Source organism: Bufo gargarizans, chromosome 1 (genome assembly GCF_014858855.1).
Source record: "Bufo gargarizans isolate SCDJY-AF-19 chromosome 1, ASM1485885v1, whole genome shotgun sequence".
Lineage (NCBI taxonomy): Eukaryota > Metazoa > Chordata > Amphibia > Anura > Bufonidae > Bufo > Bufo gargarizans.
Window position 1 is genome coordinate 423,809,337 of NC_058080.1, and position 25,987 is coordinate 423,835,323.

The following is a 25,987-nucleotide window of genomic DNA, read 5'->3' on the forward strand; positions in this document are numbered from 1 at the left end:
GGAAAACTTTTGTCAACACGCCACAGCTAACTGCACCACCACCTGATACGCAACGTGTTAGCAGGAGGCAACATTTCACTAACATGGTGGAACAGTACATGTGCACACCCCTCCACGTACTGACTGATGGTTCGGCCCCATTCAACTTCTGGGTCTCTAAATTGTCCACGTGGCCAGAGCTAGCCTTTTATGCCTTGGAGGTGCTGGCCTGCCCGGCGGCCAGCGTTTTGTCTGAACGTGTATTCAGCACGGCAGGGGGCGTCATTACAGACAAACGCAGCCGCCTGTCTACAGCCAATGTGGACAAGCTGACATTCATAAAAATGAACCAGGCATGGATCCCACAGGATCTGTCCGTCCCTTGTCCAGATTAGACATTAACTACCTCCCCTTAACCATATATTATTGGACTCCAGGGCACTTCCTTATTCAATCCTATTTTTATTTTTATTTTACCATTATATTGCGAGGCTACCCAAAGTTGAATGAACCTCTCCTCTGTCTGGGTGTCGGGGCCTAAATATATGCCAATGGACTGTTCCAATGTTGGGTGACGTGAAGCCTGATTCTCTGCTATGACATGCAGAATGATTCTCTGCTGACATGAAGCCAGATCCTCTGTTACGGGACCTCTCTCCTCTGCCTGGGTGCTGGGCCTAAATTTATGAAAATGGACTCTTACAGTGGTGGGTGACGTGAAGCCTGATTCTCTGCTATGATATGAAGACTGATTCTTTGCTGACATGAAGCCAGATTGTCTGTTACGGGACCTCTCTCCTCTGCCTGGGTGCTGGGCCTAAATATATGCCAATGGACTGTTGCAGTGGTGGCTGACGTGAAGCCTCATTCTCTGCTATGACATGCAGACTGATTCTCTGCTGACATGAAGACAGATTCTCTGTTAAGGGACCTCTCTCCTCTGCCTGGGTGCTGGGCCTAAACTTATGAAAATGGACTCTTACAGTGGTGGGTGACGTGAAGCCTCATTCTCTGCTATGACATGCAGACTAATTCTCTGCTGACATGAAGCCAGATTGTCTGTTACGGGACCTCTCTCCTCTGCCTGGGTGCTGGGCCTAAATTTATGACAATGGACTGTTGCAGTGGTGGGTGACGTGAAGCCTGATTCTCTGCTATGACATGCAGATTGATTCTCTGCTGACATGAAGCCAGATTGTCTGTTACGGGACCTCTCTCCTCTGCCTGGGTGCTGGGCCTAAATTTATGACAATGGACTGTTGCAGTGGTGGGTGACGTGAAGCCTGATTCTCTGCTATGACATGCAGACTGATTCTCTACTGACATGAAGCCAGATTGTCTGTTACGGGACCTCTCTCCTCTGCCTGTGTGCTGGGCCTAAATATATGCCAATGGACTGTTGCAGTGGTGGCTGACGTGAAGCCTCATTCTCTGCTATGACATGCAGACTAATTCTCTGCTGACATGAAGCCAGATTCTCTGTTACGGGACCTCTCTCCTCTGCCTGGGTTCCGGGGCCTAAATATCTGAGAATGGACTGTTCCAGTGGTGGGTGACGGGAAGCCAGATTCTCTGCTATGGGACCTCTCTCCAATTGATTTTGGTTAATTTTTATTTATTTAATTTTTATTTTAATTCATTTCCCTATCCACATTTGTTTGCAGGGGATTTACCTACATGTTGCTGCCTTTTGCAGCCCTCTAGCCCTTTCCTGGGCTGTTTTACAGCCGTTTTAGTGCCGAAAAGTTCGGGTCCCCATTGACTTCAATGGGGTTCGGGTTCGGGACGAAGTTCGGATCGGGTTCGGATCCCGAACCCGAACATTTCCGGGAAGTTCGGCCGAACTTCTCGAACCCGAACATCCAGGTGTTCGCTCAACTCTAGTCCTGAAGCCTTCTTAACAAGAATTGAACCTCTTTCCTTGAAGTTCTTGATGATCCTATAAATTGTTGATTGAGGTGCAATCTTAGTAGCCACAATATCCTTGCCTGTGAAGCCATTTTTATGCAATGCAATGATGGCTGCACGCGTTTCTTTGCAGGTCACCAGCCTTGTGCTCGTCAACATTTTCACCTGAGTTAACAAGACGATTACTGAAATGATCTCAGCAGGTCTTTTAATGACAGCAATGAAATGCAGTGGAAAGATTTTTTGGGGATTAAGTTAATTTTCATGGCAAAGAAGGACTATGCAATTCATCTGATCACTCTTCATAACATTCTGGAGTATATGCAAATTGCTATTATAAAAACTTAAGCAGCAACTTTTCCAATTTTCAATATTTATGTCATTCTCAAAACTTTTGGCCACGACTGTACCCATATGGATATAAACATTGCAATGTATTATCATGACTCTTCAATAACGTCCTGTAAATAAAGGGTTATGCACAATAATACATTCTAGGCAAATATATAAAATATATCACATACACTTTTTATTTTTCATGGTAGATGTGTTACGGCCAAAAATGGTGATTAAAGAATGATCTCACATAAGGGCAGTAAAGTCCATGATATGGCTCAAAAGAGTCCATACCTAAAATGGGGTATAAAACATGTAAAAAACTTTTTAAAGTGCAAAAATGTTGTTGTAAAAAGGATGAGCAAAGGAAAGTCTTTATGGGTACCGTAAGCTTTAAACGTTGTGTTAACATAGTCCCTTGATAATCTGAAAATGGGGCAAAAAGGGGTTAAACAGGATAAAACACAAATAAAGTGCAGATTTTTCTTTTCTGGATTCAGATGGAGTCCTGGATGGAGTCCTTGCAAATACAACACAGAGAGGGGCTCAAAACAAAAACAATAAGAGAAGTCCTCTCAAAACAAATGGCAGCTCCTGCTCCATATAAGTGGTTGGTGAACGGCCTACTTAATTGTAGGGATCGGAACATGATGACACATCCGTAGGAATTGGGCTTCCAGAATCCCATTTATCAGGGGAAGGTCCTTCTGGCTGTCCCTCCATTATCCTCTGTTTGGGTGTGGATGGCAAGTTAAAGGATAACTGCCACACTTAGATCCTAATTTAAATTTTCATATATGTAGTTACTAATAACATGATATTCCAGAATCAGTTACTATTAGACTGACTTACCCCATATTTAATAAGATTCAGCCCTTAGCAACCAGTCTGCATAAAACGGCAATTTCACTATTCAGTTAAGATGGCCGCCACTGCCCTCACCCGGAGGCTAATCCCGCCTGCCGTCACTAGCCAGTAACAATAGCTCCCCAAAAGTGTCAGTAACCAGAGCCCTCCCCCCTAAAGGGTTAATCTCCTGCAGCACAAAGGGGTCCTCTTACCACATGTTGCTTTCATGTATACACTGAGTAGATGGCAGATCTCCCTTCCCTGGTCTGCGCTGCATCGACTCTGCATTGTCTAAGTCTGCTGAGTGAGGGAGCGTCTGCCAAGCGCAGAGACAAGGAGAAGTGCACACAGCCCAGGCACTGTTATCAGCTGCTGGGGAGGACCTGGCTTTAATCATTTACTTACAGTCCCTGGCTGTCAGTAATCTGACCTTGCACGCTGCGTGCTTCTGCGTCCTCCGTATTTCAACACATAGACGGACCCTGCATAGCAACCTGATTTTAAGCAGAGGTAAAAGTAGGCAGTACAGGGAACAAAACTGTGGAATTAGGGGTAATTGATTACGCAGTGAAAAGTTGAAATAGGGCCACCAAGGAGATATTAATCACCACAATCCAATACTCCCAAAAAAATATATACGACAGTTATACTTTAAGTTCCTTTTTCACCTATTCAAAGATAGGGGGCTGTTCTTTTTTTATCTCGCAAATCAGCCCAATTGCAGGTTCAATACTGGTTACAGGGTTTAATTCCTCGGGTGGATCTTTCATTGCTGAAGAATCTGCTGGTTTCTCTTCATAAGGGGGGATGGCGAATCCCTGATGCTGCTGTACAGCTAGTTGTTGAAATAGCATTGCACAGTCCTCCACAGCTCTACTGAGGCTTTGTGGCTCGGGCCATCTTCTTCTAACCCGTTCCCTCTGGGGTTTAGGTTTACTGTCAGGGTCTCTGGTAACAATGGCGGGTTGCCAGAGAATATTGGTTCCTGCAAAACCAGTGGCATATTGGTTCTGAGTACTAGGTGGCAAATACTTTGCAGCTTGCCGCACGGGGGCGGTAGAAAGTTCTTGGTCCAGATCCTCCTCAGACTGAGAGTCTTTAGTGAGCTCCTGGGACTCTGTGGGCAATCCTGGCCGACGTACTGCAGTGGCATAAGGTCCACGTGTACCCTCTGCAGGGGTGAACTCAACCACCTCATTAACATATAGGCTATGTAGCCAAGGGGGAAGCTCCTTTCTTTTCACAGAACGGCGATTTACATAGTAATCACGATTAGTCTCCATATCGCGGATATATCCAAATCCCTGTTGTTTGCAAAAGTCCAGAACTCGGCCCAGTTTCTGTACTGGTACCGGGAAATCCTTTACCGGTGCCTCCAGTAATTTATGGGTTAGACCCTCATTATGTTCTTGCAAGCGTGGGTGCGCGGGAGTCGAGCGGACTTAATCTCCGCAGACAATTTAGCCCAAAGTGCTGTCTGTTCCATGGTGGGCCACGCTATGGCAGGGGCATCAGCAACCAGACCGGACCTTTTGGCAAATTTTGGAAGCTGGTCTCACGGCATCGCGACTGTGTGCTGACCTGTGTGCTGACCTGCACTACCATCTGCAGATTCAGGGTTGCGGTCCTCACTACGTTCCCTCCAGTGGCGGTCCCACAAGTCTTGCACACGAACCTGCAATTCTGGAGTCATATGCGTAGGGGTCCAAGTCAGAGCGGTGACAGGGTCCTGTCCGGATTCAATCTCTGGTGCAGAGCTCTCTTGCTTTTCTGCCATGCTGCTTCGGCAATACACTCCTCTCTACATACAGCAATCAGTGTCTCTCTTTCTAACGTGCGCACGAACGTCACGCATGTCACGCTCTTCCAGAGTGCTAGGCCCGCCTCCCAGGTCTGTCTGAGTGACAGGAGCGGCGCAACCATCATCCACCGTGCAAGGGGCAGTCTCAGTGAATTTGGTGTCCGGAGCAACACTGGTCAGTACTCTAATTGGGTTGGATGGTGTGGGGCACACAATAATGGAGCAGTCTTTTGTGTATTAAGATACTGATAGGTGGCGATGTATTTGTCACAACAGCTAGCAGGTGGGCACATTGAGATTCCACACATGGTTCAACCCATTCCGCTCTGCTCAGGACTTTTCATAGGGCAAAGGAGGCGGCGCTGCGTTTGCATACAGGGTTCAGCCTCTCAGAAACAACACAGTAAAGGTAGGATGGGCTTGACTAGACAATCTTGCATAAATTGGCGCTACGTTTTCCCGCTTTTCAGTGGGTGTCACTAACTTGTCCACAGTTATGGCGCAGTATATATTTTTTTCAAACAAGAACTCCGGTGGCCATTTTAAGTGTATAGAAACAGTCTATTCAATAACAGCAAGCCGTTTTAGTAACACACAAATGTCTGCTTTTCTCACTTTTAACACTGAGATTTTTATGCTGGGGACTAGTATAGCACTTCCATGCAATTTCCAAACAGTTTAAATAGTTATGTGGCCCAATACAGTGCTCAATAAGCAAACGTCTCTTAATAAAGCAAAGGGGCTTATTCACATGCGACAGTCTCTCCAATATGGCGCAAGGATTAATATCCTGTTCGTGACGCCAATAAAAAATATGCAGCCGGCCAGAACCGCAGGGGCAACACGTGAGGTGCACGGTGGACCGATGAGGGACCAAATAACAACACAGTTCATCAGTTTACCCACGGTTAGCAGAAAGCCTCCCTGGGCTGGCAGCACAGTGTTGAGGTGGACAGCACGAAATCCTCCGGGGCACGCTCTGTGGTATGGAAGCATCAGCCAAGATGGAGGTTGAGGTGCCCTTGATGTCACGGGTGCTTAGGGTGCTTGTTGCGGCTGAGTCCCTTGATGGTATTTGTCGTGACACCAGTACCGTTAATGGTGGTACAACCAATGGTAAGAATGAAGTAGACAGTGGTAGGATACAACTCACAGCTTTTACTGATGTTGGTTCCAGTTGTAGCATGTACAAACCGGATTCCAAAAAAGTTGGGACACTAAACAAATTGTGAATAAAAACTGAATGCAATGATGTGGAGGTGGCAAATGTCAATATTTTATTTGTAATAGAACGTAGATGACAGATCAAACGTTTAATCCGAGTAAATGTATCATTTTAAAGGAAAAATACATTGATTCAAATTTTCACGGTGTCAACAAATCCCCAAAAAGTTGGGACAAGTAGCAATAAGAGGCTGGAAAAAGTTAATTTGAGCATAACGAAGAGCTGGAAGACCAATTAACACTAATTAGGTCAATTGGCAACATGATTGGGTATAAAAAGAGCTTCTCAGAGTGGCAGTGTCTCTCAGAAGCCAAGATGGGTAGAGGATCACCAATTCCCACAATGTTGCGCAGAAAGATAGTGGAGCAATATCGGAAAGGTGTTACCCAGCGAAAAATTGCAAAGACTTTGCATCTATCATCATCAACTGTGCATAACATTATCCGAAGATTCAGAGAATCTGTAAACCATACTGGATGCCCGTGATCTCAGGGCCCTTAAACGACACTGCACCACAAACAGGAATGCTACTGTAAAGGAAATCACAGAATGGGCTCAGGAATACTTCCAGAAACCATTGTCAGTGAACACAATCCACCGTGCCATCCGCCGTTGCCAGCTGAAACTCTACAGTGCAAAGAAGAAGCCATTTCTAAGCAAGATCCACAAGCTCAGGCGTTTTCACTGGGCCAGGGATCGTTTAAAATGGAGTGTGGCAAAATGGAAGACTGTTCTGTGGTCAGACGAGTCACGATTCAAAGTTCTTTTTGGAAATCTGGGACGCCATGTCATCCGTACCAAAGAGGACAAGGACAACCCAAGTTGTTATCAACGCTCAGTTCAGAAGCCTGCATCTCTGATGGTATGGGGTTGCATGAGTGCGTGTGGCATGGGCAGCTTGCATGTCTGGAAAGGCACCATCAATGCAGAAAAATATATTCAGGTTCTAGAACAAAATATGCTCCCATCCAGACGTCATCTCTTTCAGGGAAGACCCTGCATTTTTCAACAAGATAATGCCAGACCACATTCTGCATCAATCAGAACATCATGGCTGCGTAGGAGAAGGATCCGGGTACTGAAATGGCCAGTCTGCAGTCCAGATCTTTCACCTATAGAGAACATTTGGCGCATCATAAAGAGGAAGGTGCAACAAAGAAGGCCCAAGACGATTGAACAGTTAGAGGCCTGTATTAGACAAGAATGGGAGAGCATTCCTATTTCTAAACTTGAGAAACTGGTCTCCTCGGTCCCCAGACGTCTGTTGAGTGTTGTAAGAAGAAGGGGAGATGCCACACAGTGGTGAAAATGGCCTTGTCCCAACTTTTTGGGGATTTGTTGACACCATGAAATTCTGATTCAACATATTTTTCCCTTAAAATGGTACATTTTCTCAGTTTAAACTTTTGTTCCGTGATTTATGTTCTATTCTGAATAAAATATTAGAAGTTGGCACCTCCACATCATTGCATTCAGTTTTTATTCACGATTTGTATAGTGTCCCAACTTTTTTGGAATCCGGTTTGTACATCAGATATAATACAGTCCTTTATGATTTAAAGGAATCCCGTTGATCCACTGTTAATAGGTTTGGCCGGGTTTCGCTTAGCTTGAAAGTTCTGTATCAGTGTAAATTGGTGAGGTTGCCTTTAAGACCTATTTGGTTCGCTTAGTCCTTTCTGTTTCTGTAACTTCCAAGCCCTTAAACAGTTAGCTAATCTGTATTCTTCAAAGTATGGTGAGGCTGCCTGTAGCTAGATTGTCCTCCACCATGTGCAAAGGTGTCCATTAAGCCTTTAGTAACGGCTGTTATCACCGATGTCTCTCTTTAGCTTGGTTAACTTCTTCCAGGGACGAAAACGCTATCCTCTGGCTCTCAGGATGTAGGATCTAAGAAGGTCACAAGAGGAAAACGCTCTCCTGCGCCTCATACCTTGGCTCTTCCTCATTTCTTCATTTGGCTTCACCCACCAATGTGTTGTGTGTAGCCTCAGAGTACCACTGACTCTGCTACTCTCTCACTTGACTTCTTTCCTTCTTCCTTCTCACTACACTCCCCCCTCTTTCACTAGGCCTGACCTAGGTATTTATATGACCTACGTGCTATCCCCATCTAGTGGTGGGATGTATAAATTACACCAGACCAGCCTATGAACAGGGATACCACAGGTGTTGTAGCACAAAATGACATGCAAGATGATAATACAGTTTTAAAGTTATTTTGCAGTTCCCACGTATCCTGAGTAGGACGCTGCACAATGATCTGAAAGATTATCTTCAGGTGTAATAGGGCATTAAGCAGTGTATATTGTAAGTGATGCCGAGTCTGGTTATCTAATTTTTATCTTCCTAGTCATTTGTATTCAAACGCTGAGCTCCCAAATATCAGCAGTAAAATGCATTGAGAGGACTCCTCTTTGAGGTCTCTCTATTAATTGGTCCTCTCAATGCTTTTTACTGCTGGTTTGTTGTAGCACAGTGTTAGAATTGAAAAGTGACACAGCATCACTTACATTATACAATGCTTACTCTAGTTTGGGTGTGTTTCAGAGCTAACAGTTATCTTTTAATATATTTACTCAACCTTCTGCAAAGTCTCTTTCTTCCTAAGGGCTGGCACATAAATTGCCCCATTTTACTTTGGCAATTCCCCTATTATTCTGCTTCACACTGTCTTCTAGCTGTTAACTGGTCTGCAGTTAACTCCAGACTAAATTATATCTCCTCTTAGAGAGGATGAGTGCCACGTGTAGAAACACAAGGACTTACATGCCTTGTCATGCTATCAATGAGGTTACTAATGGTTGTCTGAGGAATATTCTGCCACAATGAATGCACTTCGGCATGCATATCATCATGGTCCGCTGCTGACAGCTCCCTTTGCAATTGCCGAAAAATGATGTCCCAGATGTGCTAAATGGGAGACAAGTCCAGAGATGCTGCAGGCCATGGAAAGATATTTAGGCTGCTCACTGTAGCATGAGCAACATGCAGCTTGGTGTTGTACTGTTGAAAAATGGCTCCTAGGACACTATGAAGAAATACCACTGGTTCCATGACAATAGCAATGTTATACTGTCACCAAGTGATCAATGTACTTGAAATGACAACTGCTGGCATCTGGCTATTGTTCATTATCCAGTCCACACTAATATTCCTATAATGTGCTGTTCCCTTGTGAAGGTCGCTTTACAGCATCACCCATGTGGGATACAGACCAATCTCTGGCTATCATTGTATCTGAGACAAAAGAGGGACTCATCTCTGAAGAGGATATACCTCTATTCCAACCTCCAATGCCATCTGGCTGTGCACAATGATAGCCTTTGAGAGTGGTGGTGTGAGGTCAATGGAATATCTGTAGATGGACATCTGGATCCTACCCAAATCTCATGCAAATGCCTTCTGATGGTTTGTATAGACAATGTCTGCCACTATAGGCTTGGGATGACGTTCTTCCCTTGATGGTCCGTCCATGCATCTGTGCACCTCTTGTCATACCAGTTTGTTGATCATCTTCCAACCATTAAGACACGCAGCATTGAATAGTGCTGACATCTTGCAAAATCCTGTATATGTGGCATTGAACTGAGGACTTAAAAGGGACAGAGGCTTGACAGGATCAGGCTTTTCTTTTCATCCTGTATTAATCATATTTTCACAAACATTCATTTAGGTGTAAAAAGATATTGAGTACTCTATTCAATGACAGAAAAGTGTAAACTACAAGCTCAGCTGTAGAAAGCAATTTAGAGGTACTCAGTCTGTGAACTTTTTTTTTTGCAGTCAATATTTTCCCATAATGAAATCAACATTGATATGGTGTTGATGATCACTGTCACCTACACAGTCACACCTATTGCCTGGGAAAATTTTGAGGGTGGTGCAGAGCTAGATCAGAGCTGTAGCCCTTTTTACTCTTAGGGTTGTGAGGGTCCCTCAGATCACAACCCCTCAATCAGAAATTAAAGGCATATCCTAATGACCTGGTTTAAATTTTTGAAATGTGAATAACCTTTAACTTAGTTCACGTTATATGCTGTTTAGCTTATGTTGTACACATCAACAAAAATATTCATCTACAGTGCATTCAGCAAGTCTTCAGACTCTTTCACTTTTTTACATCTTGTTTTACATTTTGTTATGTTGCGGCCTTGTTCTAAGAATTTTAGAAATGTTTGCACATTTATTAAAAAGGAAAATAGTAAATTATAAGCATTCAGACCCTTTGCTATAACATTTGAAATTTTGCTCTGGGGGCCTCACATTTCTCCTGATCATCTTTAAGATGTCTCCACACCTTGACTGGATTCCACCTTCGGAAAATTCATTTGACTGGACATGATTTGGAAATATACAACCCTGTCTAAATAAGGTATCACAGTTGACAATTCAAATCAAAGTAAAAACTAAACCATGAAGAAAAAAGAACTGCTCATATCGCTCACAGGATTGCACGGAGGCACAGATCTAGAGAAGGGTACAACAAATTTCTGCTATACTGAAAGTTCCCTAGAGAACAGTGGCCTTCTTAATTGTTAAACAGAAAAAGACACATGATAGTTTGCAAAATAATGCACCTAAGGTACCGCCAAACTCTGTGAAAAACTAAATTCTCTGGTCTGAAGAAACTAACATTGATCTTTGGCCTCAATTGTAAGCATCATGTTTGGAGGAACACCAGGCACTGCCCAATACTATCCATACAGCGAAGCAGCATGGTGCTGGGAGAGTCATGCTGTGGGGGTGTTTCTCAGCAGCTGGGGTGGAAAGACTGGTCATAGTTGAGAGAAAGCTAAATGGAGCAAATCACAGAAATATTCTTAATGAAATCCTGATCAAGTGTGCTTTGAACATCAGACTGGGCTGATTGTTTACCTTCCAAGACAATGACAATAAGCACACAGCCAAGACAACATAGGAGTGGCTTAGGGACAACTCTGTGAATGTCCTTAAGTGACACAGCTAGAGTCCTGACTTGAACCCAATCCAGCATCTATGGGGAGACCTGAAAATGCCTGTCCATCGATGGTCCCCATTCAACCTGACAGAGCTTCAGAGGATCTGCAGAGAAGAATGGCAGAAAATCCCCAAATCCCCAAACCTTGTAGCATCACACCCAAGAAAACTGGAGTCTGTAATTGCTGCCAAAGGTGCTTCAACTAAATACTGAGCAAAGGGTCTGAATACTTAAGATTTTAGTTGTTTAAACATTATGTTTTCACTTTGTCATTATAGGGTATTGAGTGCAGATTGATGGGGGAAATTTTGAGCTTATTTTAGTTTAGCACAAGGCTGTAACATAACAAAATGGAGAAGAAGTCTGAAGACCTTACGAATGCACTGTTATTTAAGTAATTTTTCTGCATGCATAGACACATTTTACTGTTTTAATGCTTCTTTTTTCTCTTTGTAATGTTTTAAAGCTGTGTCATGTGGCGAGCCACCAAGTCCAGAACATGGAGGCATTGTGGGCTCCAATTTCACCTATGGCATGACAGTTATTTTCAGGTAAAATGATGCTTTAGTTTATTTCTATAATAAAATACCAATACACAAAATGTAATTGTGTGCTTTCTTGTTTGAATGAACAAATAAACAATAATCTGATCAGTACTGATTCCATTTTGGAGCTTTACGGTATATGCAGTATATTAAACAATAAAATCAAAATCAAATATTTGCTGTACTACAAATGCATTATTGATTTCCCGATTGTATATGCCAAAGTTTTATTAAGTACCTTTGATTTCTATCACTGTAGATGCAATAATGGATATACATTATTAGGCAGTGAAGAAACTGTATGTCTTGCTGATGGTTCCTGGAACAATCAAGTCCCATCTTGTGAGTCAGTCACTTGCTCCAAACCAAAGCAAATAGCTTACGGGAATTTAACTTTAAGTGGTCTAACATACAAGTCAACAGCATCATATCAGTGTGACACAGGATACAGGTAACTATAAAAAAAGGAAAAATACAACGGCTTTTGTTTGTTTAATATAATAATAAAAGGTACCAGTAATAGTCTCACCACTTGAGGTTGAGACCATTAATTGGCATCTTAGCCTTTGACAATTTTTTCTGGAGTTTCAAGTTATTGTTCTGTTGTTTTATTTGTTTGTGGTATTGTTCTTTTTTTATGTTATGGATTGTTTAACTTATTATTAGTGTTGATAGAGCATGCTCAACTGAACACTAGTTCGGCTCGAGCATCACGATGCTCGGAACATCGCGGTGTTCGGCCAAATACCGCGTGTGCTTGAGCGCGATGCTCGAGTCTTCTCCACGCATGTTTGTTGGCTGCTACGCAGGCAATAAATGTGCAGGTAAGTGCTGCCACTCACTGTAATGCCATAGACATGTTGGTTACTGGCATTACAGTGATTGGCTGGCCAGAAGGCGTAATCGGGTGCTATAAAGCACCCGATGACACGTGGTTCGGCTCAGTCTTAGTCAGGGAGAGCTGTGCGGTAGAAGGGACAGATAGTGTAGGGAATTTAATTATTTTTTTTTTGTTAGGCAGTGTTGTTAGTATTGTTGTGTCTGTCAGCAATATATTTTTTTAGCGCAACCTGCGCTCAATTGCGTGCAGTTGTAGAGACCCAAAAGTCCTTTTCAGGACTATTGTTGTATCGGGCAGCAATATATATTTTTTGTGCAACCTGCGCTAAATAGCTTGCAATTGTTTAGTCGCGTCAGAAAGGGACAGTATCTATGCTGCATCTCCTGTGTAACGTGTGCGCAGCCTAAAAATATCTGTGACATCCAGTGTACTTCTTCCGTAGATGCTGCGGACAGCGACATTATCTGCGCTACATCTCCTGTTGAACGTGTGTGCATTCTAAAAATATCTGTGACATCTAGTGTACTTTTTCCGTAGACGGTGTCCAATGTGGACAGTTAGGCCTCTTTCACATGGGCGGATAAGATGCGGGTGCGTCATGGGAAAATGCATGATTTTTCCGCACGAGTGCAAAACATTGTAATGCGTTTTGCATGCACGTGAGAAAAATCGGCATGTTTGGTACCCAAACCCGAACTTCTTCACAGAAGTTCGGGTTTGGGTTAGGTGTTGTGTAGATTGTATTATTTTGCCTTATAACATGGTTATAAGGAAAATAGCATTCTTAATACAGAAGGCTTAATACAATAGGGCTGGAGGGGTTAAAAAATAAAAATAATAATTTAACTCACCTTAATCCGCTTGTTCGCGCAGCCCGGCTTCTCTTCTGTCTTCTTCTTTGAGGAAAAGGACCTTTGATGACGTCACTGCGCTCATCACATGGTCCATCACATGATCTTTTACAGTGGCGGTGGCTCATGTGATGGACCATGTGATGAGTGTAGTGACGTCACCACAGGTCGTTTTCCTACTGCACAGCAAAGATGAAGACAGAAGAGAAGCCGGGCTGCGGGAACAAGTGGATTAAGGTGAGTTAAATTATTTTATATTTTTTTTAACCCCATCCAGCCCTTTTGGACTATGCATTCTGTATTAAGAATGCTATTATTTTCCCTTATAACCATGTTATAAGGAAAAATTTTAATAATCGGGTCCCCATCCCGATCATCTTCTAGCAACCGTGCGTGAAAATCACACCGCATCCGCACTTGCTCGTGGATGCTTGCGATTTTCACGCAGCCCCATTCACTTCTTGTGCGTGGAAAACGCACAAAGAGGAGCATGCTGCGATTTTAACGCAACGCACAAGTGATGCGTGAAAATCACCGCTTATCTGCACAGCCACATAGAAATGAATAGGTCCAGATTCAGTGCGGGTGCAATGCGTTCACCTCACGCATCGCACCCGCACGGAAATCTCGCCCGTCTGCACCAATATCTGTGGTACCTCTAATGTATAACGTTTTCGCATCCCAAATATCAGTGACATTGACTGTAATTTTTTCTTAGCCACTGGGGTACAGCAGTGACATTACCTGCACTACATCTCCTGTGTAACGTTATCTGCTGGTGATAGAAGCGACATTACCAGCCCTGCATCTTCTGTATAACGTTAGCCACTGGAGACAGCAGCGACATTACCTGCACTACATCTCCTGTATAACGTTAGCCGCTGGTGACAGCAGCGACATTACCTGCGCTACATCTCCTGTATAACGTTTGCACATCCTAAATATCAGTGACATTCAGTTTAATTTATTTGCGCATACACTTACAAAAATTTGCGCTACTGTACGTGTGACATACTTGCAAGCATATATACCATTTAATATGCAGAAGGCGAGCAGTAAGGAACGGGGAAGTGGCCGTGCTGTTGATAGTGCATAGTGGCCCTGGGCGCGGTGAAACTGTGCCTGCTGCTAGAGCACAAGAAACACTCATCCATGATACCTAGCTCATGTCCCAGTTTGCAGGGCACCGCTGGACACCACTCTCGATGTCAAACCAGTGCGACCAGGTGGTCGGTTGGATTGCAGCAGATAATGCTTCCAGTCGGTTAAGCACCACCCTGTCTTCCACCAAGTCCAGTCTCAGTAGCCAAGAGTCTGGTCAACAGAATCCTCACCCTGATCCTCCTTCCTCCCACCATGGAGAGTCTTTGCAAGCTAGTGATCCCAGCTCTTTTCATCGCCATTCCTTGATTTGGGTCTCTCGCCAAGCCTGCTTGAAGATCGTGTGCACTGATGCCCAAACTCTTGAGCATCCAAAGTTACAAGATGACGACAGTGGGGAACAGAAATGAGTGTTTCACGAGGTGGATGATGATGATGAGACACAGTTGCCAATAAGTCAACAACAATTAGTGTCTCAATAGGTTGATGATGAGGATAAGACCCAGTTGTCAATAAGTGAGGTTGTTGTTAAGTCAACAAGTCAGGAGGATGACCATAGTGAGGAAGTTGAAGAGGAGGTGGTGGACGATGAAATCACTGACCCAACCTAGGAAGGTGGCAAGCTAAGCAAGGACAGCAGTACAGAGGAGGAGGGATCCGCAGCACCGCAACAGGCTGGAAGAGGCAGTGGGGTGGCAAAAGGGAGAAGGCGGGCCACACCAAACAGGCCTTCAACTGTTCCCCGAAGCACCCCCTTGTAGCAATCTCACTTGCCAAGGGATAGGTGTTCCACAGTCTGGCGCTTTTTTGAGGAAAGTGCGGACGATAAAAGAATTGTCATTTGCAACCTGTGCCATACCAAAATTAGCAGGGGTGTGAACACTAGCAACCTCACCACCACCAGCATGATCCGCCACATGGCATGAAAGCACCCTGATAGGTGGGCCAAACGCCTGGGTCCACAATCAGTGTCTGCGGGTCACACCACTGCCTCCTCTTCACCTGTGTTACGTGCTGGCCAATCCCCTGTCCAAGACGCAGGCCCGGATGCCTCCCACCATGCACGTGAACCTTCACAAACACCATCAGCTAGCACATCCACTTCTGTGCCCAGCGCAGCTAACAGATGTCCATACCCCAGGCCTTTAAACAAAAGTGCAAATACCCAGCCACCCACCCACAGGCCATAGCACTAAATGCGCACCTTTCCAAATTGCTGGCCCTGGAAATGTTGCCATTTAGGCTTGTGGACACTGAGGCTTTTCGCAGCCTAATGGCGGTGGCCGTCCCTCGTTACTCAGTCCCCAGCCGCCACTATTTTTCACGGTGTTCCATCCCCGCCTTACAACAGTATGTGTCCCGTAACATCACCCGCGCCCTGACCAACTCAGTTATTGGGAAGGTCCACTTAACGACTGACACATGGACAAGTACTTTTGGCAAGGGACGCTGCATTTCCCTGACGGCACACTGGGTGAACGTTGTGGAGGCTGGGAGCAAGTCGTTTCCTGGGATGGCACAGGTGCTACCGATGCCAAGGATTGCGGGCCCTACTTCCACCACCACCTACATTAATGGCTGCAACCCCCCCTTCTCCACCTCCACCTCCTCCTCAACTTCCACCTCTGAATTCTCATCTTGCAGCACCAGTCATCCATCAGTCAGTAGCTGGAAGCAGTGTAGCACTGCAGTGTGGAAGCGGCAACAGGCCACGCTGAAACTAATTTGCTTAGGTGACAAACAGCACACGGCCACAGAGCTGTGGCAGCGTATAAGGGACCAGACTGAGCTGTGGCTCTTGCCACTCAACCTACAACCAGGCATTGTTGTGTCTGATAATGGCCGTAACTTGGTGGCTTTGGAGCTCGGCAAGCTCACACACATACCATGCCTAGCTGACGTGTTCAAATTAGTGGTTCAGCGGTTTCTCAAAACCTACCCCAATTTGCCAGAGCTACTGAAAAAGGTTTGCCACGTGTGTGCCCATTTATGAAAGTCATCTATGGCTGCCGGCGGTCTGGCAATACTACAGCAGCGCTTGCAATTGCCAGTTTACCGACTGTTGTGCGACGTGAGCACGTGCTGGAACTCCACGTTCCACATGTTGACCAGGCTTTGTGTGAGCAGCAGAGGGCAGTAGTGGAATACCAGCTGCAACATGGTCGTCGCCTTTCCAGTCAGCTTCCGCTCTTCACAATCAACACAGATGGTGAGCGGTGATGCCGCTATTATCAGCATAACCATCCCACTTTGTTGTCTACTGAAACGCTCGCTGCTCACAATGAAGGCGGACGCTTTGCATGTGGAAGAGATGGAAATGTGGGAAGACAGTACACAGGGTGATAGCCAGACCACCCTCCGTTCGTCTTCTCAGCGCAAATTGGATGATGATGAGGAGGAGCAGGAGACGGTTGCCTCCGCTACAGAAGGTAGTACCCACAGCAGGTTTATTCCATCTGCTCAGAGTGAATGGGCCAAGGAGGAGGATGAGGAGATTAAAAGTCATCCTCCTGGTCAGCTCAGCAGCAGGCTCTCAACCATAATTTTTTTCGATGGTAACCTCAGCAGCAAGCCCTCGCCCATAATTTTTTCAATGGTCAGATCTGCAGCAGGTACTTGCCTATAATTTTTTCCATGGTCAGATCAGCAGCAGGCAATGTTTTAGATAGTCAGCTCGGCAGCAGGCCCTCGCCCATAATGTTTTAGATGGTTAGCTCAGCAGCAGGCCCTCGCCCATAATGTTTTAGATGGTCAGCTCGGCAGCAGGCGTTCGCTCATAATGTTTTAGATGGTCAGCTCAGCAGCAGGCCCTCACCCATAATTTTTTCCATGGTCAGATCAGCAGCAGGCCTTTGCCCCTAATGTTTTAGATGGTCAGCTCAGCAGCAGGCCCCTGCCCATAATGTTTTAGATGGTCAGCTCAGCAGTAAGCCATCGCTCCTAATGTTTTAGATAGTCAGCTCAGCAGCAGACTCTCAGACATAATTTTTTCAATGGTCAGATCAGCAGCAGGTCCTTGCCTAAAATTCTTTCCATGGTCAGATCAGCAGCAGGCAATGTTTTAGAGAGTCAGCTCTGCAGCAGGCCCTCGCCCATAATGTTTTAGATGGTTAGCTCAGCAGCAAGCACTCACCCATAATGTTTTAGATGGTCAGCTCGGCAGCAGACCCTCGCCCATGATGTATTAGATGGTCAGCTCGACAGCAGGCGCTCGCTCATAATGTTTTAGATGGTCAGCTCAGCAGCAGGCCCTCGCCCATAATTTTTTCCATGGTCAGATCAGCAGCAGGCCTTTGCCCCTAATGTTTTAGATGGTCAGCTCAGCAGCAGGCCCTTGCCCATAATGTTTTAGATGGTCAGCTCAGCAGCAAGCCATCGCCCCTAATGTTTTAGATAGTCAGCCCAGCAGCAGGCCCTCACCCATAATGTTTTAGATAGTCAGATCAGCAGTAGGCACTCACCCCTAATGTTTTACAGAGTCAGCTCAGCAGCAGACCCTCACACCTAATGTTTTAGATAGATAGCTCAGCAGCAGATCCTCACCCCTAATGTTTTAGATGGTAGGATTAGCAGCAGGCCCTCTCCCCTAATGTTTTAAAGGGCCACCAGCAGTCCACCAGCAGTCCATTAATCATAATTTTTCAAGGGTGTGTATGATGCCCTCCTTTATGTGTATTTGCAGTGTATTGAAGTGCTGGTTCCTTGTAATTTTTGGCAGCCCTTTCACTTAGTGCATAGGCTTTATGAGTGTAGAAGTTTTACTTCCTGAACAATTGTACCACAATGTGAATGAGGCCCTCCTTTATGTGATATACAGGTTGTATCAGAGTGCCTCTTCCTTGTAATTTTTGGCATCACTTGCACTTTATATACAAGTAAATATACAGGAAAGAATGTTTCATAAAATCGATTTTATCTTCGGTTTGGTGCGTATTATTGTCAGTCTGTAAAAGTGGCGTACTACTCGGACAACATCGTTCCCAGCAGCAACCTCGGAGTCCAAGATGCATCCAGACATCCTCCCCATGCTGTTCCTGAACCATTTCAGTGTGTTTCTATTAATTTCTGACCTTTTCATTTGAACCAGACACCCTCCCCTCTTCAGAGCAGGGGGTGCCTGGTTTAACCCCTTCCCGACACATGACATACTATTGCGTCATGAAAGCCACTGCGTTCCCGCAATTTGACGTAATAGTACATCATGGTAATTGGGAGGAGGCATCGGAGCGGTGCGCGCGCAATCGCTACAGGGGCCCGGCAATCTGTGGTAGCCGGGACCCTGCTGTATCCGCTGTAAAAGCCTATGCCAATGGATTAACCCCTTCTCTACTGGGACATGGAAGAAATTTGTGTCGGGTGAGGGAGCGCATCAAGTCCCTGGCGAGGACTCAATGTGTCAGAAGGCAGCCCATAGCTGTGCAGAGGCTGCCCAATGCCTTGCATGGCATCGGGGCCTGCCTTCTACGGGTGCCGAGGAGATCCAGCCTCAGGCTGGGTCTCCTAGGCAACCTGTTTGTGTGCTACTCACTGTATGTGATGCATTGCAGAGGGGATCAGACCCCCAAAAGTGAACATCAGAAATAAAGTAAAGAAAATAAAGTTAAAAAAAGTGTTCTTAATAAAATTAATAAAGTAAAAAAAGAAAAGAAAAACGCCCCTTTCCCCTTATTTTATAATAAAAAACAGAAATGACCGACTCTATAAATATATCACATGATCCACCCTGTCCGATAAACACCATAAAAAATAAAAAAGGTGTAAAAAAAAAAGCTATTTTTGTTACCTTACATCTCAAAAAGTGCAACACCAAGTGATCAAAAAGCGTATGTCCCACAAAATGGTATCAATAAAACCGTCACCTCACCCTGCAAAAAATGAGCCCCTACCTAAGACAATCGCCCAAATAATAAAAAAAACTATAGCTCTCAGAACATGGAGACACTAAAACATCTTTTTTTTGTTTCAAAACTGCTATTATTGTGCTAAAGTGAAATACATAAAAAATATATATATTGGGTATCGCCTTGTCCGTAACAACCAGCTCTATAAAAATATCACATGATATAACCCCTAACACCATAAAAAAAAAAGTTAAAAAAAGCAATTTTTGTCACATTACATCACATAAATTGCAACAGCAAGTGATCAAAAAGGCACATGCCCCCCAAAATAGTACCAATCAAACCGTCACCTCATCCCACAAAAAATTTGATCCTACTTAACAGAATAGGTCAAAAAATAAAAAAGCTATCACCCTCAGACAATGGAGACACTAAAATATGTGTATTTCGGTTTTACAAATGCTATTATTGTGTAAAATCTAAAAATATAAGAAAAAGTAGACATATTAGGTATTGCCGCGTCCGTATCGATCTGCTCTATAAAAAAGTCACATAACATAATCCCTCAGGTAAATGCCGTAAAAATAAATAAATAAAAACTGCTCCAATACAGCCAATTTTAGGGTCACCTTGCCCCATAAAGTCTAATAATAAATGATCAAAAAATCATATGTACCCAAAAATGGTACCAATAAAAACGTCAACTCTTGCTGCAGAAAACAAGCCTCTGCACAAGACGAATCGGCAGAAAAATATAAAAATAGGGCGTTCAGAAAATGGAGATACAAATACCTAATTTTTATTATGTAAAACTGAAACAAATATCATAGAAAGTAGACATATTTGATATTATTGCGTCCATAACAACCTGCTCTATTAAAATAGCGCATGATATAACCAGTCAGATGAATGTTGTTAAAAATTTAAAATAAAAATGGCGTCAAAACATAAATTTTTTGGTTACCTTGCCTCACAAAAAACATAATATAGAGCAATTAAAAATCATATGTACCCCAAAATAGTACCAATAAAACTGGCACCGTATCCCATAGTTTCCAAAATGTGGTCACTTTTTTTAGTTTGAGATATGGGAAATGTAAAATAATAACTATTATATGAGGTATTACTATCTATTATAAAAGTAGAGAAATAGAAATTGGAAAATTTTGGAATTTTTAAAATTTTTGGTAAATTTGGGATTTTTTCACAAATATATTAACTCATATATTAAATCATTAAGTACAATGTGTCACGAGAAAACAATCTCAGACTGGCTTGGATAAGTAAAAGTGTTCCAAAGCTATTACCACATAAAGTGACACATGGAGGTGAAAACTGGCCCGGGGTAGAAGAGGTTAATGCTCAGATTTTCCCATTAACTCCCATTTTGCTTGGGTGCTCAGTAGAACACCGGAGCATCCCGAGGTGTTCTACTTTGGTGCTTGATCAACACTACTTATTTTTACTTATAAGCTTCAGCAACAAATTGGGACTTCTGCTATGGTATACAGTAAAGGGGTTTTCCAGTTTGCATCAACATTCACTGAATTAATTTAAGAAGGCAGCTATAATTTTGTAATGTATTTATTTTTCCTTTAATGCTCCTATCTTCCGTGTGGAGCTGCAATCACATGATCATGCAGCTTTTTCTTATTTCCTGTGATGTTATATCCACAGGAGTGTCAAGCAGAGTGAGTGATAGGGTAGTGTCTATGTAACTAGCTGGTGAGAGGAGCAGGGTGTTGTTAGGGGCAGTAATGGGGAAGTGTCTATGTAACTAGCTGGTGGGAGGAGCTATAAACTAGCTGGGTGTTGTTGGAGCTATGACACAGAAAAGAAAAGTGCATCATGGGTTTATTTGGAAACAGGAACAGGAAGTACAGAGTGATTTGTTTACAATGGGGAAAACGGGTCAGGAGTAGTGTTGGTTGAGCACCAAAGTGCCCGGGTGCTTGAGTAGAACACCTTGGGATGCTCGGGTGCTCAGCAGAGCCCCCGAGCACAATGGAAGTCAATGGGAGAACCAGAGCATTAAACCAGGCACCCCCTGTTCTGAAGAGGGGAGGGTGCCTGGTACAGTACATAGGAAAAGGTCAGAAATTGATAGAAACACCACTTAAATGGTTCGGGAACAGCATGGGGAGGATGTCTGGATGCATCTTGAACTCCCAGGTCACTGCTGGGAATGATGTTGTTCGAGTAATACGCCACTTTTACAGACTGACAATAACACGCACAAAACCAAAGATAAAATCGATTTTAGAGGAAAAATTGTTAGGAAACATTATTTTCTGTATATTTACTTGTATATAAAGTGCAAGTGCTGGCAAAAATTACACAGAAGAGGCACTCCGATACAACCTGTATATCACATAAAGGAGGGCCTCATTCACATTGTGGTACAATTGTTCAAGTAGTGAAACTCCTACACTTATAAAGCCTATGCACTAAGTGAAAGGTCTTACCATCTAAAACATTAGGGGCGAGTGCCTGCTGCTGATCTGACCTTCTAAATCACTATGGGCGAGTGCCTGCTGCTTAGCTGACCATCTAAAACATTAGGGGCGAGGGCCTGCTGCTGTTCTGACTATCTAAAACATCAATGGCGAGGGCCTGCTGCTGAGCTGACCCTCTAAAACATTAGGGGCGAGTGCCTGCCGCGGATCTGACTATCTAAAACATTTGGGGTGAGGTCCTGCTGCTGATCTGACCATCTAAAATATTAGAATCAGGGTCTGCTGCTAAGCGGACCTTCTAAAACATTAGGGGTGAGTGCCTACTGCTGATCTGATCATCTAAAACATTAGGGGCGAGGGCCTGCTGGTTACCCTCTTAAACATTAAGAACCAGGGCCTGCTGGTGACCCTATAAAATATTATGGGCAAGGGCCTGCTGGTGACCCTCAAAAACATTATGGGCTAGGGCCTGCTGGTGACACTCAAAAACATTATGGTTGAGGGCCTGCTGGTGACCCTCAAAAACATAATGGGCTGAGACCTTCTGTTGACCCTCTAAAACATTATGGATGAGGGCCTGCTGCTGAGCTGACCCTCTAAAACATTAGGAGTGAGAGCAGCCTAATAAGCATGTTGATATGATGGATGAGGAGGAGGACGAGAAAAGTTAGATTGAACCATATACCCTTTTTAGTGGTGGAAGGGGTGCATGGAAATACAGTGTATTCAATACACCATAAAAGCCACATTTAAAGTGTCTTTATGTTCAGCCGCTTTTCTCTGTTGGACTAGAGAAGTCAGGGGCAATCCAGGCCTTGTTCATTTTGATAAGAGTCAACTGGTCAGCATTTTCAGTTGACAGGCAGATGCGCTTATCAGTTATTATGCCCCCAGGAGCACTAAATACACGCTCTGACAAGGCCAGCACCTCCAAGGCATAGAGCGCCAGCTCGTGCCACGTGTCCAGCTTGGACACCCAATAGTTGTAAGGCACAGAGGGATCACTGAGGACACTGACACAGTCTGCTACATACTCCTTCACCATCTGCCAAAAATGTTCCCTCCTTGTGACGCTAGGCCGCGCATCAGGTTGAGGGTGCTGGCGGGGTGTCATGAAACTGTCCCAGGCCTTGGAGAGTGTTGCCCTGCCTCTGTTGTAACTGCTATGTGTTCTTCTCATCTCCCCTCCTCGATTGGCCAAGGAACTACATACTCTGCAGCCTTCTCCCTTTTGCCACTTTACTGCCTACCTGGAGTCCAGGTAGCCTTCAGTCACTAGCACAAGTAGTTATGACTTGTATCTTAAAAGAGAAGGATAATAGTGGGCAGTGACCGACCGGGGAAACCACCTTTTATGTGCCTGCTAACAAATCCCAGGCACCAAGTGTCCACTTCCCGTAGGTCATGAAACTGCCCTACACCTGTGTACAAGGACTTGGCCAGTCATTGGCCAATTAGACCAATGCCGGCCCCCTAATCTACTTTGAATTTGTGGCCAGGTGCTATCCCCATCACTGGTCAGCAAAGCGCATAAGAAACGCAAACCCGTTCCCGAGCGTACACGTGGACGCCCGACAGGCTCAGCGAGAGAGACTCGCGTCGATATGGACACCAAAGTGGAATTCGCAAGAGGTACCGGAGACAAACCCGGCCGCAGCGTACTGCCACTAGCCCGACCAACCTGTCCCCAAGACCCCGGCGGTCTTTCCTTCCGACGCACATGCAAACGCATCCGCGCTTCGGTTCGCAAAGGGGTCGGATCTGGTGTATCAGTGGAAACACACGTAACCTGTCCCACAGCTCCACGAGGACCCTTTTTAGCCACACCGGAGAGCAAGACAGGTGAGGACCTTACAATGTCAAAAATATTTTTAGGATGAACACGATAAACAGGAAGTGTAGCACAGATAATGTCGCTGTCCGCAGCGTCTATGAATTATAAGATAATTTTAGGATGCGCAAATGTTATACAGCATGTATAGCGAAAGTAATGTCGCTGTCACCACCGGCTAAAAAAAAATTACACTGAATGAATGTCACTGATATTTAGGTTGTACAAACATTATACATGTGGTATAGCGCAAGTAATGTCGCTGTCACCAGCGGCTAATAAAAAATTACACTGAATTAATGTCACTGATATTTAGGATGCACAAAAGTTAAACAGGAGGTATAGCGCAAGTAATGTCGCTGTCGCCACCGGATAATAAAAATTACACTGAATTAATGTAGCAGGTAATGTAACTGTCCGCAGCGGACATCGTCTACGGAAAACTGTATGTCACAGATATTTTTAGGCTGCGCACACGTTGCACAGGAGATGTAGCGCAGATAATGTCGCTGTCTGCAGCGGCCAAACAATTGCAAGTTAGTTAGCGCAGGTTGCGCTAAAAACATATATTGCTGCCAGATACAACTATAGTCCCTAAAAGGACTTTTGGGTCTCTAACAATTCCACGCAATTTAGCGCAGGTTGCGCTAATAATTATATTGCTGCCAGATACAACAATAGTCCTTAAAAGGACTTTTGGGTCTCTAAAAAGTTTTTGAAATAAAAATATTAGGATTTTTCTCCCTACACTAGCTGTCCCTTCTTCAGCACAGCTCTTCCTGACTAGTATTGAGCCGAACACGTGTCATCGGGTGCTATATAGCACCAGATGACGTGTTCCGGTCAGCCAATCAATGTAACATGGCTATGGCATTACAGTGAATGGCAGTACTTACCTGCACGTTTATTGGGGATGTGCTGAACATCGTGATGCTCGAGTAAAATTAGTGTTCGGCCAAGCATGCTTGCCCAACACTAGTCAGGTGTCCAAAATGAAAAAAAAAAATAATTGGGAAGATGTACAGTGACCTTAAAAAGTATTCATACCCCTTGAACTTTTACAAAAAAATTTATGTTACACCAACAATCCTAAATGTATTTTATTAGGATTTTATGTGAGAGACCAACACAAAGTAGCAAGTATATGTGAAGTGAAAAGAAAATGATACATGGTTTTCAAAATTTTGAATAAATAAAAATCTGGAAAGTGTGGTGTGCATTTGTATTCAGCTCCCTGTACTCTGATACCCCTAAGGGTGCATTCAGACAACCATATGTATTCTGTGGTCCACAAAATGCGGATCCACATAAAATATGATGTCTGTGTGACATCCGTGTTGCATACGTTTTAGGTTTTTTTTGCGGACCCATTTTAACAATGTCTAATCTTGTCCTCAAAACAGACAAGAATAGGAAATGCTCTATCTTTTTTGCGGAGACGCGGAATGGACATAAGGATGCTGACAGCATTTCTTGTGGACCCATCGAAATGAATGGTTCCACATCTCATCCGCAAAAAATGCGGAGGAAAAATACAGTCATGTGAATGGGGCTTAAATAAGATCCATTGTGACTAGAGTTGAGCGAACACCTGGATGTTCGGGTTCGAGAAGTTCGGCCGAACATCCCGGAAATGTTCGGGTTCGGGATCCGAACCCGATCCGAACTTCGTCCCGAACCCGAACCCCATTGAAGTCAATGGGGACCCGAACTTTTCGGCACTAAAAAGGCTGTAAAACAGCCCAGGAAAGAGCTAGAGGGCTGCAAAAGGCAGCAACATGTAGGTAAATCCCCTGCAAACAAATGTGGATAGGGAAATGAATTAAAATAAAAATTAAATAAATAAAAATTAACCAAAATCAATTGGAGAGAGGTTCCATAGCAGAGAATCTGGCTTCCCGTCACCCACCACTGGAACAGTCCATTCTCAGATATTTAGGCCCCGGCACCCAGGCAGAGGAGAGAGGTCCCGTAACAGAGAATCTGTCTTCATGTCAGCAGAGAATTAGTCTGCATGTCATAGCAGAGAATGAGGCTTCACGTCAGCCACCACTGCAACAGTCCATTGGCATATATTTAGGCCCAGCACCCAGGCAGAGGAGGGAGGTCCCGTAACAGAGAATCTGTCTTCATGTCAGCAGAGAATTAGTCTGCATGTCATAGCAGAGAATGAGGCTTCACGTCAGCCACCACTGGAACAGTCCATTCTCAGATATTTAGGCCCCGGCACCCAGGCAGAGGAGAGAGGTCCCGTAACAGAGAATCTGTCTTCATGTCAGCAGAGAATTAGTCTGCATGTCATAGCAGAGAATGAGGCTTCACGTCAGCCACCACTGCAACAGTCCATTGGCATATATTTAGGCCCAGCACCCAGGCAGAGGAGAGAGGTCCCGTAACAGACAATCTGGCTTCATGTCAGCAGAGAATCAGTCTGCATGTCATAGCAGAGAATCAGGCTTCACG

General features: G+C 44.3%; 1 protein-coding gene across 3 annotated transcripts in view; it reads left to right on the top strand.

Annotated features, from left to right (window-relative positions):
- The window catches only part of SVEP1 (sushi, von Willebrand factor type A, EGF and pentraxin domain containing 1), a 250,409-nt gene that overhangs the window by 107,809 nt on the left and 116,613 nt on the right, over positions 1-25,987 (top strand). For all 3 annotated transcript variants that reach the window (XR_006387049.1, XM_044271731.1, XM_044271743.1), the window contains exons 18-19: positions 11,525-11,609; positions 11,863-12,054. Coding sequence is in view for 2 of the 3 variants with exons in the window: in XM_044271731.1 (XP_044127666.1) it covers positions 11,525-11,609; positions 11,863-12,054 (277 nt within the window). In the remaining variant the exon portion in view is untranslated. The remainder of the gene's footprint in view (positions 1-11,524; positions 11,610-11,862; positions 12,055-25,987) is intronic.